We start from the raw sequence: 18,539 nt of genomic DNA, 5'->3' as shown, positions 1-18,539 counted from the left end.
CCTCAAAATGGCAAGTGTTTTATTACTTCTGGTGATTCTGTGGTACAGGGTGGCACCACTGACCTACTCCTGCTGATTAGGCGCCATGGAGTAGGGGGTGAGGGGGTGTGGGGCCGGGTTTCTCTTTCTAACTGGACTTTCGTCTTCAGGGAGATGGGTACAAACCTCAGAAAACCCAGTGTTCAAACAGAGACTACGTTTCTGCTCATGTTACACATGCTGATGTCCCATCGGCCAAAGCAAGCTGCATGGACAAGCCCAGGGCCAGAGCAGGAGAGGGGCCACACGTACCTGTGGCTGCAGGGGCCTGGCGCACGGGCCACCATGGTCGTGACAGTCCTCCACAGGCATCATCATAATTGTATTTTCAACACAGTCTGCGGCCTGAAATGACTCTTTCTTCCTGAGATAAGGCATAGAACACCTGAACCATTGACTTTACTGGGCTTTAGAACACGAAGAAGTAAGCCTTAAACATATTCACAGATTTCAGAATGGAATGAAATCAGCTTTTTTCATCATTGCTCTTTTTCTAGATGCCCCCCATATTTCATCTCACTTATTTGGATCAGAAACCGACTTGCTCTGGACCCACATTGCCCTTTAATGTGAAGCAGCTAAAGGAAAGAACAGTGGCAACACAAGAAAATGATCCTTTTCACCCAATTCTGAGGGCTCTGGATGAACAGCCCTGACATTCCCAGGGAGTTGATCCTATCTGAAAGGGCCAGTTTGGTGACGTGCTCAGGACTTTCTCCCAGGGCAGCTGTACTGGGAAGGGCTCCCAAAGGCAGCTGTGCCTGGGGCAGCGGGTGTGCCCCTAGACACACTGATGTCATTTCATAGAGGACTTGCACACACATCATCTCACTTATACCCCAGGAGGTTGGTACTGTGATGACCCCTACTTTGTGGTGAACAAAGGATACAGTAGAAGAGGCAGTGGTTTCCTATTCTAGATTCTGTCGAGGAAGAACCTGTCCCCTCGACCTGTCACCTCCTTTGGATGGTGGAGTAAATAGAGGTGTGGGGGAGGAGCAGTGTAGAAAAGCCCAAGCTTTGTGGCACATGATAAGACAGCCCTGGTGGTATACACATACTTCAGTTTCTCTCTCTCTTGTCCCCCCACACTGATCAACAGTAAACTCTGCCTCCAATCCCACTTTACAAATCCCACCTGCTACAAAGAAGCTGAGGTTTCCCAACACCCCATATCCAGACCTTAGAACTCTAACCAGAGGCTGCCAAAACCCGGGCTCCTTTCACCAAACCCCAGGATTCATACTCTCCCCCTCTGGGAAAGCAGCAGCAGGCCCACTTCACTGCAGACAGTGTGGGTGACCAGCTATGTTAGCCAGTGATGTTAGGCATGGTAGGAAAATGTCCCCAGAACACTTCTTTATCTCACAAAGGTATGATACTTGTTATTAGGGGATGCGGCTGTAGGTCTGCCCACACTGAGGATGATGCCTTTCCTGAGAGCAGGTGTTGAATAGTGATGAGGACGGGTGGGTGGGGGTGACACAGCTTGTATAGGAGTCTGAACATACACACCTAGCACAAGCTACATGTATACACCTTGTGACTAATGAGCTGTTTGCTTTAAACTAAAACACTTGCTTTGAACTGAGACGCCTGCCCCGATGATGGCCGAATGACTGCAGGACATTGATGCCATCAGAAATTAACCAAGCTCAACAGGCCAGCATGTAGCAAGGTCAAGATAACCAGGAGCCTGGTAACAAACTCCGGGGCTGAATGTGATGAAAAACCAGGGACGTCAACTGTGATGGCTGCCCTGATAAACTGACTCGACTGCCATGGGCCGTCCTGATGAACCAATCCCTTTAGAACTAACCATTTCTGCTCAACTCACTATAAAACAGCCAGCTAAAGCTGTGACGTCAGAACGGTCTCTTCAAGGTACTATGTCCAGCATTCTCTCATCTCAATGGCCAGTGATCTGAAAAATGAAAGCACATAAAGATTCAATTCCTGTCTCTGCTTATTAGCTTTTGGTAGTGCCAGGCAGAACCTAGGGCTATTCCCAGTAACAACAGGGGCAGAAGAAATGAAGCCTGTGGGTGATAGTGCCTCATGAATGAAGGTGTCAGACCTGCACTACAGTAGGGGGAGGCAGAGGTTGGGCGAAAAGGAAAGGTAAACACCTCAAGACAAACCTTAAATTCCAGCCAGTGCTTCATTGAAATAACAGGCTACTGCTTCCTTGTAGGTGGGCAGGCTGTGTATCTGAATGCCATCCAGAACGCTCCTGCCTTGCTTCTCCATCCCTATCATCAGTTACACCACCCAACTCCCAGAGAGCCCACTGCCCTTTCGGGTAACCCATGACAGAGCTCTGTTGGATTTGAGCCAGGAAATTTGCCGCCTCAAAAAGGAGAAGGTTCAGCCATGAGTAACAGGGGCCCAGAGTAGCAATGGCTTAAGTGGCATCGATACTTAGCTCTGAAAATGCAGAGGAAACCAGCCCAGGACTGGCACAGTGCCTCTGCAGGATCCAGGGAGCCCCTGGTATCCTGGCTCACAGATCTGGAATCCCTAAGGTGAAGGACACATCCATGTGACAGACAGCAGGTAGAGGAAGGGACAAGGACAAATGCACGGAGGAGTGGGCACTGGTTGTCTTTATGCGACTTTTCTGGAAGCTGCCACCGGCCAACTTCTCCACATGCTTCCTGATGCACCAAGTGCATCACACTGTCACATGTATCTGCAGAGGAGGCGAGGACAGTGTGCTTTTCTCCTGGGTGGCCACGTTCTGCAGCTAACCCTCGAGGGGCACGTGTGGAAGATGAGGGGAACGGATAGAGGGAGAGATGCAGGCCCCAGCCCATCTGGTGTTTCTGCTTTACACCTGTCACTTTCCAGCTAATGAATCTGGAAGTCACTTTGTCTTCCTGCATAAAGGGCGTGATGAAGGCCCTCCTATCTGCCACACATGGTTCCCTCGCATGTCAAAAACACAAAAATGCCTGTGAAAATCAAGACGGAGGTGCAGACTCCACCGACAGGTATGGGATGCTTTTTCAAATGGTTTTAGACACAGATCGCAATTCCATGCTAGTCACTGTGGTGATAGTATTGTATTACTTGATTGGATGTAGCTCTCAGGAAACTGCCATGACAGAGGGACTATCCAGGCTGCAGGTGTTATTTGCTATTCCCCAGCCTTCAAAGACATCTTGACCTGGTAAGATCTGTTTGTTGGACAATTTCACAAGTTTGGGTTTGCAATATTGGGAGGAAGAAGTGGGGAGAGCAGAATTGCTCTGCAAGAGGAGAACTGGAACTTTGAGCAACCTAGGACAGGAGTGAAGAAATATGAAGAGAAAGCATTAAGACAAAGACAAGAATGCCTGTTGTTTGGCCCCAGATCATCTAGAGAGGGTAGCAGATTGTCAAATGCTTGCTGCGAGTAGAATTTTGCAAGGAAAAGAAGAGTTTTCAGTGGGGGGCTGATGGAGGGCAGAACAGGCTGCAGCACCAGTGGGAAGCCGGGGGGAGGGGGGGAGTCCGTCAGAGAACAGCCCGGTCTCTGGAGCTGCTGGACTTTCATGAACCATGACTTAGAGGTTTGAGTCCAAGCACATGGATTTCAAAATGCCACCATATGATGTGAAGAATGAGAGGGCCTCGCAAGCTTTTACCCAGGCTACATGTTAGCACCATATAAAAAGGCTCAAGGGACTGTCCCTCAGAGAGGCCTAGCTACCTGCCCAAAGTCACACAGCTAGTGATTCCTGAGGCCAAGATCCAAGCCCGCTTCTGTCATGTTGCAAAGTCAGTGTCCCCCCGCATTCCTATTCCACCTCTCTTTGTCTCCTCCCTCCTCCCCCACCAGCCTGCCCCCATCTCTCACACTCCCTGCCATTCTCACATAGCAAACATGGCTTTCCTTCCAGGCCCAAGTGCAGAAGTTGGAGGGGCCCAGCCACCAGCCAGCACAAGACCCTAAGGAAGTATGAGGTGTGGGGTTCAGCAGACAATTCAGGAACCTCCTGTGGCTTCATCCTTCATTTCCTCTTCCAGGGCACCCCTGGCCCCTTCCTGACGGCAGCTGCATCTCTTCCCATGCAGGGTCCAGAAAGCAAATCCCCACCCCACCCCCAAAAAGAGAGACAGGTAGAAACAACAGTGCCTTCTTTCAAAGGCAAAGGGAGCTGAAGGCAGATGCCAAGACTGATGTGCAGCGAAAGGCCTTTAGCAATGGAGCTGTGAGCAGGGCCTGGTGGAAGGGAGCGGCTCACAAACAGGAGACAGGGAAGCTTCCTGGCTGCCAAGGCCAAACGCCCCAAGAGGGGCCACTCCCCGGGCTGTGTCCTCATCTTCAAATAAACAGCGTAGTAAACATTGCACAGGGCCAGGGCCACAGAGCCAGGAGCTGCCAGTATTTCCATTAGAAAGTCCTCATTTTTCATGCTGAAAACATAGCTCACAGAGTTTATTCTCAGTTGAGATTTTTCAGTATAACGTTGAGAGCCAGTTTCTAATGGACCTTTCATTGATTTAGATTCTCCAGGGATGAAGAATTCCTCTGAACCCCTTCCGCCACCACCCTTCCCAAAATAACCAAAACAAAACCCCCAGTTGTTTAAAAATGATTTACTTTTTTTTAGGTTTCACTACCCTCCCCCCACACCCCCATGCCGTGGAAATGGGAATCAAAACTTAAGAGGACAAATCGTTCCTGTAGGTTGGGCTGGAGCCAAAGGCTCTGTGATTTAGTGTGTGGGTAGAGGTGGAGGGCGGGGGATGACCTCACCCTGGCCTTTATGTGGCAGAAAACAGGACACAAGCCCCGCCCTAGCCTAAATGCCCCTGGGCACTGAAGGGGCTCTACTCCTGGTGGCTGCCCAGTTCAATCCCAGCAGGAAGAGGGAGAGGTTTCTCCATGGAAATCCTCAGTTCTCAGACCCAGGCCTGCCCCACTGCTTCCATCATCCTCACCTCCTGCACCTGTCCTTATACAGCTGGCTCCAGCACAGAGAAGCTTGGCCAGAGGAGGGAAACGGGGGCCTTCAAAGGTCCAAGCAACTGTATCGCCTGCTGGGTCTCCTGCCCTGGGATAAGAAAGGCCCCCCTTTCTGGGTGGTCTCTGAGCCTTTCACTCATGATGAAAGCCAAGCTTTCCTCCACTTTTTCTCACCCTGGCCCAAGGCTAAGCTTCTCCACTGCACTCATTTTGAGTGCTGAGGGAAGTAACATCTTCTCCACTGGGCCCCTGGGTCCACTCCTTGGACTCCTGCGTGAAATTATCTGGACACCCCACTCCAACCTAATTAGCCATGCCCCATCTATGTCCTCCTGCTCGGGCTCTCCTCCTCTCTCAGATCACATTTTGAGTAACCTACAATCATCTTAATTTTCTCCTACCTGCATTGCCCAAAGGGAAGTAAGTACACAGAGTTCACAATGCAACCAAGTAGAGTTCATCACTTGCTCTGATGATCTTGTATAAGTTTTCATGGCACATTTCTCAAGAGCAATCTTTTTCACATGATTATGAATTCACTCCAATTCTGTCCTGCTTTATGTCCTAAGGCAAATCCTGCTGCCTCTGCACATCAGTGACCTCCCATTGTGTGGCCAGTTTGACCTCCATCTCTAAGTGGCTGTTTCTAGTGTCGGAAGATGTCCACCCACTGTGTGTCCTCCATGCCCCAGAGTCAGGAATGACTTGAGCTGGCTTGTTCCCAAAATAACAGCTCCAGTGTGTAGAGGAGATGGGGGAACTCAGCAAATGGAGGCTCCAGAGTAGGCTCCATGAGGAGGGACGAAGATGTGGGAAGGAAGTAAAAAAAAAAAAACTCTGAAGCCTCCCTGAGGCAGACAAAAGTCCTGTGGCTCCCAAGAAATAGCATAATCTCATCCCCAGATTCTCTGAGCACCAGCTGGTAGCACCTCACTCCGAACAGCCTCAGGTGAAGGCCCAGTGCCCTGGAAGGCAGTGCTCTTGTGTGGCTCTAGCTGAAGGTTCAGTTTGGGCTCTACAGACTGTTGCTTTCAAACTGACAGACCTCAAGCCAGCTATAAGGGAGCATGCTCTGCAATCTTCACCTTATCTTTTTTTTCTTTAGAGATCCATGCTGTCTTTAATTGCTCAGGAGCTACTGAAGTACTCAGAAAATTACCATGGATGAGAATGGCAAGACCATCTCTTGGAGACTGGCATGGGTCACTGTGGCTCCAGAGCCACTAGAGCTGAACTGCACCTAAAATAACCCCGCCAGGCAAGTGAAGTGGCGAAACACTTACACCTACTCTAATTAAAACAGCCCCTGACAAGAGAATCTAAGAAATGCCATGTTGAGAGGTAGTCTCTCTGCTCTCTCCCATTCCTCAACTAAGAGGAGGCTAGAAAAGAATAAGGCAAATATATGTGGGAAGATCATATAATAAAAGTTCAAAAATAATGGGGTGTTTCCAAATGACAAAGTGACTGGACTACAGGAAGAGTTCTCCAGCTGGAGGTCTGGAGAAACGAGAGCTTGTATTTTTGGATCACCACATCAGGATTTTCGTTTTCAAATTATCACTGTCCCTAATTTAATATAGATTTAACACATATATCAGCAAAGTATGTGTTTGTGTTTAATCTGTTCAAAGGATTACTAAGAACTGAGACTAGGTTGAGAAGATTGCCTTAATCAGAGGCCAAATTAAAGTTTTTGGCTGCTGCTGTGACATTTTGCTAATCATTATTCAAATGCCTCAAAAGTAACTGTTAAAATGAATATTTAGGCTTAATTTGAATACAGCTTAGATCCATGGGGAACCCCTGAAAGGAAAAAAAAAATCATAAAAAAAATCAAGCTTACATAGGGCTGATACATTAATGGCTGGTTTAAATCTCTTGCTAAAGTACAAAATATTTTTCCTAGGAGGTCAACAAAATTGTATTAAACTCTGAAAAAATAATTCCCTTGGCCAAAAACAACCCCAATCATCAAAAATTTTATCAATTTTCTATGAAAGGATGTAACAAAAACAAATTCTGCTGGTTGAAAGTTTAAAGTGCTTCCATCCAAACTTGAGTAAGACAAAACTAACTTACAAAAGATCTGAGAATCTAATGTGATTATGTAAAAGAATCTGCCGAATTGCCCTCTGACCTGGAGAGCATTTGCTCCTATTCTGGCCCCTTCACTTAACTGTTCACACATATGGACTCCTCCCCCATTTACACAATAAAGTATGTATGGGCCTGCATCCTGTTGTTCCTTCCATCTACCCTTGTGTCTAATTCATGCTAAATAAGCATGCTGTTTATCAATGAGAAATCAGCAAATACCCTCAGTCCTCTAGAGCATTCCATTTTGTTATAGGCAGTCACAAAGCCTGAAGAACATTTTATGGTATGTGTTTAGCCAACAAGCCATGCTGCCTTCTACTCAGTCCTGGGTAGCTCATCTGGCTAGTTGCAGATGCTCAAAACCAGACATGACAATATAGGTTTCCTTTGTCAGGAACTGGTCTAAGAGGGGAATATAGAGATGACAGATAGATTAGATGAAAAGGAGGGAAAGACAGAGGCGGATGATAAAATCAGAAATTTTTTTTTTGTGTGTAGATATAGATAGGTGATAGATCTCTCAATCTCTCTATAGATATATATAGATAGATAGATAGATATAGATATATGTGGAGGTGAATGAGAGGTCAAAGAAAGTCCATTACAGATTTTAGAAAATATTTTCATCCTTGTTAAAAAAGAGAGGGTTACACAGGAGAAGACCCTGTTCGCTAATTTCCTACTTTGGACACTGTCTGAGATATGACACCTGAACTGTAGCGGTCTTCTTGACACATGAGACAAGTATGAGAACAAGTGCATGCCAAGTCTATGCTAAGACTGCTGGGAAAGAAGAATTATAGGGATGGAAAGAGTTCAAGGACTTGATAAAAAGAGTCTGAGGAGCCAAGCTAGTCATGGGATCCCTTGCCTCCAACTCCTGATAATGGGAACAGTAACTGCCCTTACTCTTGGACTTGATTAATGGGGGCTTCTGTTACTTGCAACTGAAAGCATTCTCATTAAAACTAGGAATAATGCTGTCTCCCACCTTCTAGGGACAGATTTGAGAAGCAAAGATACTCCCACCAATCAGAATCTTAGCTGAGTTACAGTGAGCAAGCTTCTTTCAGAATTCCAGTATCATTAACTGTAACATGTGACTAACATTGGAGACTTAAGCTTGTCGCTATAAAATGACTTTTTTAAATGACTACATATATCTCATTTAGTCTGGCATGCAGTGGGTGCTAATAAAAGTTGTTTTTGCTTCCTTTTCTTCCAGAATGACATGTAGAGTAGCAGGTTGAATGTATTTTGTGTGACTAGGAAGGCACGAATGACATATAAGTGTGTAGGAGCTTGGTATTCCTAACATAAATGCTCCCACAGAGCATGTGGGTCATTTGAGCTGAAGATAGCTCTCTGAGGACATGACGACACCGTGCGACCACCCTGCGAGACTATCTGCTCTCAGTTTTTCTCCAGGACATCACTGGGGTTTTAAAAGCCTAGTCTTGCACCCTTCTCTGCCTCTAAGAGTCCTGAATGTTCTCGTAAATTATCTGGTACCACAGCACTGAACAGAGTCATTGGGCTTTGATAACCGTATTTCCTCTATATTACTGGAATTTAGGCTATTTAACATTGAAGTTCAAGGTAGTTTTCCCTAGATCCACTCACTGTGATATATTCTGCAGGTTTAATCTCCTTGTTCATCAGTGTACCTGCTCTTTGAAAGACAGTTTTTGTTCCAACCTGAGTTTCCTAGTCGTTGAAATTCAAGGGACCTCTTAGGATCTCTTGGGCTACATATACATGACCATATATAAGGAGAGACATCCCTAGGAAAGTCAGTGGCCACAATCACTCAATTTCACTTTTTCTTGCTTTCAATTATAGGCTCGTATGCTGAGGAACATTACTGAAGCACAGCATACATAGCCATTTCCTACATTCGTCATTTACTTTCCTGCTCACTTCCATTTTCCTACTTGATTTCCAATATGCTGTGAGAGTAATTTGTTGCTGCTAAGTTTTTTGCCTGAGGCCTTTTTCAGGTAATAGCTACCCCCACATACTCCTTTTAATCCATTTGTATTAAGTTCATGCTTCCTTTGAAATTATTCCCAATCTGTGCTCCTGGGCACTTTTAACTTCTCTGCACTTTTGTCACCTGATGTCTTCATGAAGCTTTAGGCACCGTTCAGTTGCTTGCTTGTTCAGTACTTGATGAGCACCTACTATGTGTAAGCCCCCGAGACACGCAAACACAAAAATTAGTAAGACATACTGCCCGTTATTATTCTGTGGCCTCCGGATCTCAGAGTGGGTGGGAGCAGACAAGAACAAGTCATTATTTTAGGTTCTGTAAATTCAAGTGAGGACAACACATTGTGGAAATAAAGAGGTAGGGGTAGGGAGCCTAATTTAGCCTTAAAGATTAAAAGGAGCAGAGCAGATGAATATCTGAGCAGCAATGCAACACCCGAGAGGGTCATCAAGTACTTTCTCACTGAGCAAACAGCTTATGCAAGTGTGCAGATTGTGAAGAAGTGCAGGGGTGTCCAGAGAGCAAGAAGTGGCTCACACCTTCTGAAACATGGCACACAGGGATGAAGGGAGAAAATCAGGGACAAGGACAAGAGGGGTCTGATTAAAAAAAAAGAAAAAAAGAGGCTTATAAAATCCAGGTCACTGAGCAGTCAAAAGAAAGATGATTGAATGATTGTAAGATATTAAATAAACACTGTGATCACTGTAAATGATTATTTTACCAACTTCTGATTCTGAAAATTAGTAGGTAAAGAAAATGAGTTAAGCATTAATACTGCCATTTTACAAGGAATATAGTTCATCACCAGGTGCAAGAAGAATAAGGTCTTTCTTACAGAATACCAGGTAAAATATGCAAAAAGAATAACAATATTTTGTAACCCTCATTGAAATAACTGATTTGCGCAAATGTTATCAATAGCTGATGAAACCTTGGGGTAAAATGCTTCCGGAAACATGGAGTGGAAAAAGTACCACTCCAAAGTACCTGCCAAATAGAAAGGGAAACATCTTTACAAGGGAGAGCTCTGTCAACTGCCATCTTAAACAAGAGACCAAACTACCAGCCCATTACAGCACACAAGCTGCCACTGGGTTTGTGGAGTGATGTGGGCTGAACGCACAACCTTGTCTATGTAGTATTCTCACCACAGGAGTTATTGCCAAAATCTTGTTTTCAAGAAATACAGGCGATAGAGAAAAACACCACCTACAAGTAGCAGCTGGACAACTCCACAGTGTGGGAAGTCCTAAGGATGACGACCTAACATCTTCAGAAAGCACTCTGGTGGGGGAGAAACAAGAATTACTTGTGGTGTAAATGGAATAAAGGGAAAGTACAAACAAAACCAAGGTCTGAACATCATTTGATCTTATTTTTAAGACTCATACACAGGCCCTCGCTGGTGTCCCAATGGGTCAGGATGCAGCGCTGAAGCTAGCCGCTGCTGGCTTCAGTGTGAGTCTGATGCGCCACCCTGGAGTTGACCCACATAGCGCAGATCTGGCAGTTGCCATCTTCAACAAGAGACCAAACTACCAGACCTCTCCTGTACTTCGTCGATCTGCCTGTTCCACTCCCCACTCTGTCTCTGGTGAAGCCTCTCATCTCCCCTGTACCCAGTTCTGTATGCATAAATCAATATTTTTTTTTTAAAGAAAAAAAAGACAAATACACAAGACAATCTGGGAACAATGGAGGGAGAAAATTAAATATGGACGAGGTACTTACTACATGGTGTGTGGGAACTGCAGCTCTGCAATCTAGTGATGGTCTTGTAAAACAGTAGGAGAGTATTTTTATTTTTTATGAGCTGTGTGTTGTTTTAGGGGTGAAGTGACAAGCAACTTATTTCCAAGTGGTTTGGCAAATATATGTGAGAAGAAAAAAATACCAGAAAGTTAATCACTAAACTAAAATAGTAGGTATAGGGGTGATGATTTTGTCAGTTTTTCAGTGTATTTGAAATTTTGCATAACAAGTTTGAAAGAAAAAACGTAAGGGCAAATGATAAATGAACTATTGTGAGCTTCTTAAGGTTTTGAACTTTACTCCTAAAAGGTTTTGAATGGGTGACTGACACATTCAAATTTACATTTTAGGAAGATAATAGCTGTATCACATTCACTCAACTAGTATTTATTAACCTCCTGTATCAAATACTGAAAGAACCCAGATCTGGGTGCTGTGGGAGATACTATAGCCTAAAAGCCACTACTTAGCTGGAAAAGCATTTAGCATGTGTTGGGGGTGGAGACACAGAACGCCAAGCACAGCGGATCCATGTCCAAAAAGGTGACCAGGAAGCTGGGAGGATGTGCAGCTGCAGGGCACCTCTGGGTGAATGTGGTGTTCCCATTGCATCATCTCACTACAGGTGACAAAAATCCCCCATCAATTCCAGCCTCGCCACCTTTCCTTATTGCTTAATGACAGAATCCCAGTCCCAGGAGAATTATGAAACGAGGGAAGGTGACCTATTTCTGGCTCAGAGAATATGACTGAAGTCTGAAATCCATGAGGGACTACTGGCAAAGATTGTCTTCCCTGATAGACAGACATGAAAGAAGATCCCTTCTCCATGTCTGCCTTTTAAAGCAGATGGGTGGAAATCATGAGGAAAAAGTTCAGGAACTGGTTTTGTGATTTTGCTCATTTAATCTCTTTAAACCTCATTACGGGATAGTTATTGTAATAGAGATCATGGGAGTGAATTTTTAAACCATCAGGTGTCATATGATAGCTATTTTGTCTGTCAAACCTCACCCAGGTTGAAGAACAGGTGATGGGACACTGGGAGAGGAAAGAATTCAAGGTTCCAGCCAGTGTGGCTGGTGCTCTTACAGAAGATGAGGAAACATACAGAGTATGTGTCCACAGATAATCATCTATAAGGCATGGAGAAAGTCCTTCAGAAGAAACTAAACCTACCAACACCTTGATCTCAGAGTCCCAGCCTCCAGAACTGAGGAAATAAAATTTCTGTTGTTCAAGCTACCCAGTCTGTGGTACTTTGCTATAGAAGCTTTAGCAGATTTCTTTAGGATACATATATCCTTAAGAAACAAATTTGGCCCACTTCACAAATTCAATTACCAGCTTAGCCCTGAGGTATCTGAATATACACTTGAATTCATTCACATTTGAATACCTACTATGCCCTAACATTACACATTTGTCGATTCAAGGCTTTCATTATATAAGCCAGTTTTGAAATTTAGTGCACTTTTTTTTTTCAACTATTTTCTGTTGATCACTTTTATGTGGCATTTGGTTGTCTGCTGTTTCTCTTCATTATTGGAAAATGATCCTTGTTATGACCTGTTATGAACAGCATCAGAGACCTTAGTTCTGAACTCTGGAATCACTTCGACAATGGAATCACCTGGGAAGTTTTTTAAATACCAAAGCTGGGTCCACCTGTTCCCCCCTTCTCATTTAGCTTACATGTCCTACATAATTACAATATACAGCCAATGTTGAGCACTGTTACTTTAGTCTGAAAGGGCCTTGAAGGGTTACCTCCTTTGCTACTCAAAGTGGAATTCATGAACCAAGAGTAGCATCACATGAAAGTTTGCTACAAATGCAGAATCTTAGATTTTACCGCCAGACTACTGAATCAGAGTTCACATTTTAACTGGATACCCATATTATCAGATGTACTCTAAAATTTGAGAAGCACTCTTTCTAATCACCTAGCAAGCTTGCTTTAAAAAAAAAAAGAGAGACTACCTGATTTCCTCCCAGGACCACAGAATCTTCATCTCTGGTAAGGGTATATTCAGAATCAGAATTTTATGTATTTTTATCGAACTAGTCACACAAAAATTAAAGCTTAAGAATCACTCATTGAAGTCAACGTATATATTCCTTTAACTGCCCAGCCACTACTGAGCCTTACAAATTTTTTTAATAAACTATATAACAGAGATACAAGCTTTTATTTTTCCATTATGCACACAAGCTTACAACTATTTATAGGATTTAGGAACACAAATAATTGCATTATTATCAGGGTGTCAAATGACCAAGTAAGACAACCAGTTACTGATTATTTTTGCAACGTTATTTTCACAGAACACAGCAACAATTTCCAAATTATACTTCTGAGACCAGAATTATGAAACCAGGACAAGCTGACACCACTCCTAACAGTCATGTGAGTCTCCATCTTACACAGGAAGAAAGGACTGACATCCTGGTGAACGTCTCAAGTAAGCACCTTATCATATCAGTCTCTGACAGAGTTTACAACAGAACAGTCTCTCCTTTTCTGGGTGCAAGGGAAAGGGAACAGCCCCCTCACCTTGTTAAATCTGAAGACTTTAATTTCTAAGCCCCATCTCTGGAACTTCATTAGTTCACACTAAACGCAAAAAGCAGACCGACATGATGATCGTGCACCCTGCCACTATCACCGCCAATAGTCCCAATCTCCCAAAGTGGTCATGGCTGAACTGGCACAATGTCTTGCACTTTCCATAAACAACAGAGGCAAGGAGAGTAAAATGCAGATGAAACCAGGTTGATCATAATTGACAAGTGGAGTGAATAAGTGATAGGCACACAGGACCACCATCTTAGGCACGGGGACCGCCATCTTCTCCACTTCTGCACGTGTTTGTAATAAATGTCCATCATGAAGAAGCAAAAAGTTTAAACCGCACACACATAAAAAAAAAAAAATCAGAAAAAAGGAAAAAAAAAACAGGCCTGTACAGCTCTATTTTCCTATTAGGCAAAAATGGGGAACGTGGTTAAGATTTTACTAAGAGGCAAAGTGAGCAGCATTGATCTTCCACATACACAGGGTCACACCTAGAACAAAAGAGAAAGCATTCAAAGTAACATTAATCTGTTTTTGGAATGTTTCTGTGACTTATAAAATCCACTAGTGATAAGAGAGAGCAGATAAAACTGGGTGTGCCTTTATCTAGGTACTGTATTTGTCCACAGTCCTTTTATTCGTCCACCCCCCCACCCCACCCCCCGCCCCCCGCAACCTGGAGAAGGTACCTGCGTGTCCCCTCCATCACTAAGAGGCATATTCTCCCTGAGGCTTCTCAAAGCCTTACTTGCTATTCCAGGACCACTCCACACCAGCCTGATTCCTAATGCTTATTTTTGTTCCAGTTCCTCCTGCCTAGGACCTCTCTCTCTGCAAGTTAGTCTTGGGCAACTTAGAATGTGGTTTTCCCTAAGAAAATAAGGTTTTTATTTGGGGGGGGGGGCGGTTTGAATATATAACAAAGTCCTAATTTCCCAGCCACAGGGATGGGGTTGTAAAGACCAGACAAGATTGGCCAGGGAGGACCCAATTCAGTTATATTCAGCTTTTATACTGGAAATGAGTCTTAGAAATCCAAAGAGATTCTGTCCATCCCCATCCCCAAAACCTAGGATCCCCCATACTGGAAACTAAGGCTACTGTTGTGGTTATTTCCAGGTAGAGGCAAAGGGAGCAAAGGATTCCCGACTGTAAACACCGAGGGCTGAGATGGCCAGAGGCTAACTAGGAAGCAACTAAGTCTTAGGGGCACAAAAAAAAAAGGCAATAAACACTAGTCCATAGCACTGCTGTCTGAGGTTTGTAATTCTGGTGCAGAACCATGAAAGGACTCATCAACTTCAGAATTAAGAGTGAATCCAGGTGTCGGGACCAGGATCTGCTACAGATCCACTTGGCCTTCTGGCTTCCTCTAGTGTGTAGTATGGGAGCAAGTCCCAGATTTCTGTCTCACTAGCTGTACGGAGAAAACCCTGGTTTTTCAGTTTTCTCTTTCTGAGCTGTGGTTGTTTCCTGTTTGTTTTTTTTTGTTTGTTTTGTTTGTTTTGTTTTTGTTTTAGTAAGAAATGCAAGGGTAGGAAAAAGAAGATTAGGAAGAAGCAGAAAAGCAAAGCAAAGGGAGGAATGGAGATGTGAGATAAAGTCAAGCAGACATAGGCCACAGACCAGAAATACCTTTTCCCCAGCACCCCCACTGCAGCAATCTGGTCAGCAACTCCCCCTAGGAAAAGATAGGGGGAGTTGACAAAGGTACCTACATTCTCTGTGAGTCCAGTCCCCACCCTTGCCTGGAGCCACAGTGTGAAGACAGTGGGCACATGCCCACACAAACCAGCCCACCAATCAGTCTGGCAGCCAAAGAATTCCTGGAAGGCTGGGAAACAAAGGTGCATGTCTCATGTACAGGCAGGGGACCTAAGTCCACAGGCAGTTCTTGAGGTTCTTGTTGACGAGGAAGCCCCTCTTGTTGATGAGGGGCCAACAGCAACTAGACAAAAGTCAAAGGCCTGATAGTGGTGGGGCCTTGAAGAAGGTTCACCAGTAGAAGGGCCCAAAGGCAGGAAGAGACACATGATGGTATCAAACGCATAGCATTCTGCTTCTCACCATTATCCTCATTCACGCCAAGCAGTCCAGTGTCATTCTCCTTGCAGCAGTGTGGGTAGCATGGCCCCTTGCCAAAGCTGGAGTTCCAATAAGTGTCATCTCGGCTGGTGACTTGAGAGCCATGGGAAAATCAGTTTTGGCATGTGCACTGGCCTCATTTTGCAGTGACGATAGAAAAGCTTGCAATAGATGGCATGCATAGTCAGAGGAACACAAAATTTAGCAAGTCACTGGCCCTGAAGTAATAGAGATTCAGGGTACATTGGTCCTCTTAGAGAATGACTCTCCAACATCATGTTAAGACAGGTGGAAAAGGCCAGAGCCAAAAACAGAGTCCCAGCAATCCTGATGGTCAGCACACATCTGAAGTGTGTAACATATGAACAGTAGGAGAGGGCAGAACAGGTGGCACTGATGTTAAGAGAAAAAAAAAAAAACAAGGCCATGGGAAGGCAAAAGAACATGATCATAAATGCCATATTCTTGTAACTTAAGTCAAAAGGGATACAGTGCAGAGGCCAACATGAAGAGAAGGCAGAGCGCCAAACACATGTGGTCAGCCAGGCATGGGCTCAGCAGGAGGTAGAACAGAAACTTGTGCTGGATCAGTTGGCCTGATTCACCCCAGGCCCAGGGGTTTCCGTTGGCTGCTTTGCTGGATCCTGTCTGCTTTCCTTTCCTTTTTCTCCACGGGCTCCCTCACTCATTAGGTAGTATTGCAGAGGATTGGGCCACAGTTCCTCATTGATTATCTCCACAATCTTGTCAGACTCAATGGAACTGTGGTTCGAAAACCACCCAAAGAAGCTTCGGCTGTTGTCTGGGTTTCCCTGGCTTAGGGACTGGAGATCGTGCCCTGGGAGCCACTGGATTGGCGTAGAACGAGACACGACTTGACCAGAAGGGCCACACCCATACTCCTTGATGAGCACCTTATTTTGGAAATAGGGGTTGCGCCCGAAGTAGAACTTGATTTTGTAGCCTAATCTGGCGAGGCCAAGCTCTTCGACCTCCAAGCTGTTTAAGTAGCTGAGTACCTCTTTGTCTTGGTTGTTCAGAAAGGATGCTAGCTGGGGGTGGTTTTGGAAAGCTTGCCCCCAGAAGCCTGGAATATTCTGGATGAGGAGGTTTCTGCGCTCTAGGTGGTGCAGTCGCAACTGGCCAAATTTGCGTGAGAGCCGAAGGTAAGCCCTGTCGGCTTGGGCATTCATGGTCTCCAGCTTCAGCTGGACGGTCTCCAGCGTATCCATGCTCCCATCTGTGGTCGGAGGCACGGACCCCGCATCCTTCTCCACTTTCTTTTCCTCGACCACCTGGACGGAAGCACACTCCCCGGATGTACCTTTCTTCAGCTTCCCACCAGCTATCGCCTGAGGCCCCCTGCCCACCGCACTACAAGCTTCTGGGGCCTTCTTCCCGACAGGGCCACGGCGATTTCCCACGCGGGGGACATTTTTTGGCCTTCCCACGGTCCCCACAGTTCCCACGAAGACGGTGTCTGTCGCCAGGCGCTCCGAGAGGGTCGGGAACTTCCCCAGGCCGGGTCTGGTCGCGGCCTGCCCGCGGTCTCCCGCGGCGCGGGCCCTGAGCGCGAGGCCACAATCTAGCGGGAGCCGGCAGGCACCCTCCTCCCCGGGGGACCGGCGGGCCGGCGCGGGCGCAGCGGTTTCCAGGCCACCCCAACCCGCGCCAGCCTGCACCTGTGCGGTCTTGGCTTCCTCCCCGAGCCGCTGGCGCTGTGGGGGGTCCGGCTCGCGCGGGGCGTCGTCGGGAGCGGTGCGGCCTCGAGCCTTGGCGCGGCCTTTGCCCCGGTTTTTGGCGCGGGAAGATTTCCTACCCCGGCTTCGGCCGCTCATGGTGGCGGCAGACGCTGCTTCAAAACCACGCTCCGACCCCGCGGCCCCTGGCGCCCGCTCGCGGCGGCTACCGAGTGGGCTGCTCCATGGCAACCGCCGACGTCACGGCCGCACGGCTGTACCCTCGCGCGAGGACGGGCCGCGCCCGGTGATTGGCTCCGCTGCCGCAGCTGCGCACCAGGAAGCCCCCACCCCCTCGCGACGCGCAGACCTGCAATTCCCTCTCGCTGCTGCGCGCGGGGGCTTGCGTCCCGTAATGTCCGCCCATTGGTGTCGGTGGTGCCCTCGAGGGTCTCCTAGAAAACGTCAGTTTGCAGCCAGCCGTCGCGTCGGTCTCCCGCCCCGCCCCCATCACGCTTTCTAAACTAAACATCTTCAGTTCCTTCAATTATCTCGTGACATTTCTTGATGGAACTGCTGTTAGCCTCGCTGTCACTTCTTTGAAATTTTTTGCTGAGGGATTTGCCCTGGTCCCCTAACTTCAGGGAATGTAAAGGTGGGTGTCGCAATGCCCCCGGACTCAGCCGGAGGGATGTTAAAGTGTAATTTAAAATAACTGGCAGCCGGCATTTTGTGAATGATCGTCTACAAGGCATTTCACTAAGTGCTTTTATATGTGTTAGCTCCATGTATGCGGGAGATACAGTTATTCTCAGTTGACGGATGAGGAAACTAACTCCGAGATGCCAAGGAACCCTTCTAAGATCGCTCAGGGATGGAAGCACAAGTCAAAAACACGAGCCTGGGATACTGGTGATCTCGTTCCCAGTGGCTAGTCCTTCCAGGCTAGCTCAGCTGTAAATTACTATTCCAACTCTTAAGAAAGCCAGCCTTGCCCATTAAACAGGCATCAGCAGAGCACCTGTTCTGCTTGGGAGTATCACCTCAGTCCTCTGACTGCCTCAGAGCTGGGCAGTCACTTAGGTATCCGGTTAGGAGTGAAGGCTGTAAGTCAGAGTTTTTGTAATCAGGGTAAGACAAGAATGTGATCAGAGAGTTTAATTATCACTGAAAAAACAGAGCAGGGTTTCTTGCACTGGGGTCCAGAAGCAGAGGTTCCTTATAGCAGTGAGGAAGCTCTAGAAACTTCTTAGACCCTGTGAGTGGAAACAGCCTAACGCCCAGTTTGGTGTTTCCAGAGGTATCTTGGGTCATGGTATTACTAGCCAGATGATAGAGCTATAAAATAGGCCAGTG

The 18,539-nt window shown here is 46.2% G+C and overlaps 1 protein-coding gene across 1 annotated transcript; it reads right to left on the bottom strand.

Moving 5' to 3' along the window:
* Positions 1-12,929: 12,929 nt before the first annotated feature.
* TSPYL5 (TSPY-like 5) lies at positions 12,930-17,392 on the bottom strand. Its single transcript, XM_004679708.2, has 2 exons — positions 15,138-17,392; positions 12,930-13,910 (listed from the first exon to the last, which is right to left on the bottom strand). The coding sequence occupies exon 1, from the start codon at positions 17,340-17,342 to the stop codon at positions 16,092-16,094; it is 1,251 nt and encodes a 416-aa protein (XP_004679765.1). The 5' UTR covers positions 17,343-17,392; the 3' UTR covers positions 12,930-13,910; positions 15,138-16,091.
* Positions 17,393-18,539: the final 1,147 nt, after the last annotated feature.

Source organism: Condylura cristata, unplaced genomic scaffold, assembly GCF_000260355.1.
Source record: "Condylura cristata isolate star-nosed mole 26May11 unplaced genomic scaffold, ConCri1.0 scaffold00009, whole genome shotgun sequence".
NCBI classification, from domain to species: Eukaryota; Metazoa; Chordata; class Mammalia; order Eulipotyphla; family Talpidae; genus Condylura; species Condylura cristata.
The sequence above is the reverse complement of the archived record's forward strand: the minus strand, read 5'-3'. Positions and strand labels throughout refer to the sequence as shown.

Coding starts and splice junctions, on each gene's coding strand:
- TSPYL5 (XM_004679708.2), bottom strand. CDS start 17,342: ATGAGCGGCCGAAGCCGGGGTAGGAAATCTTCCCGCGCCAAAAACCGG.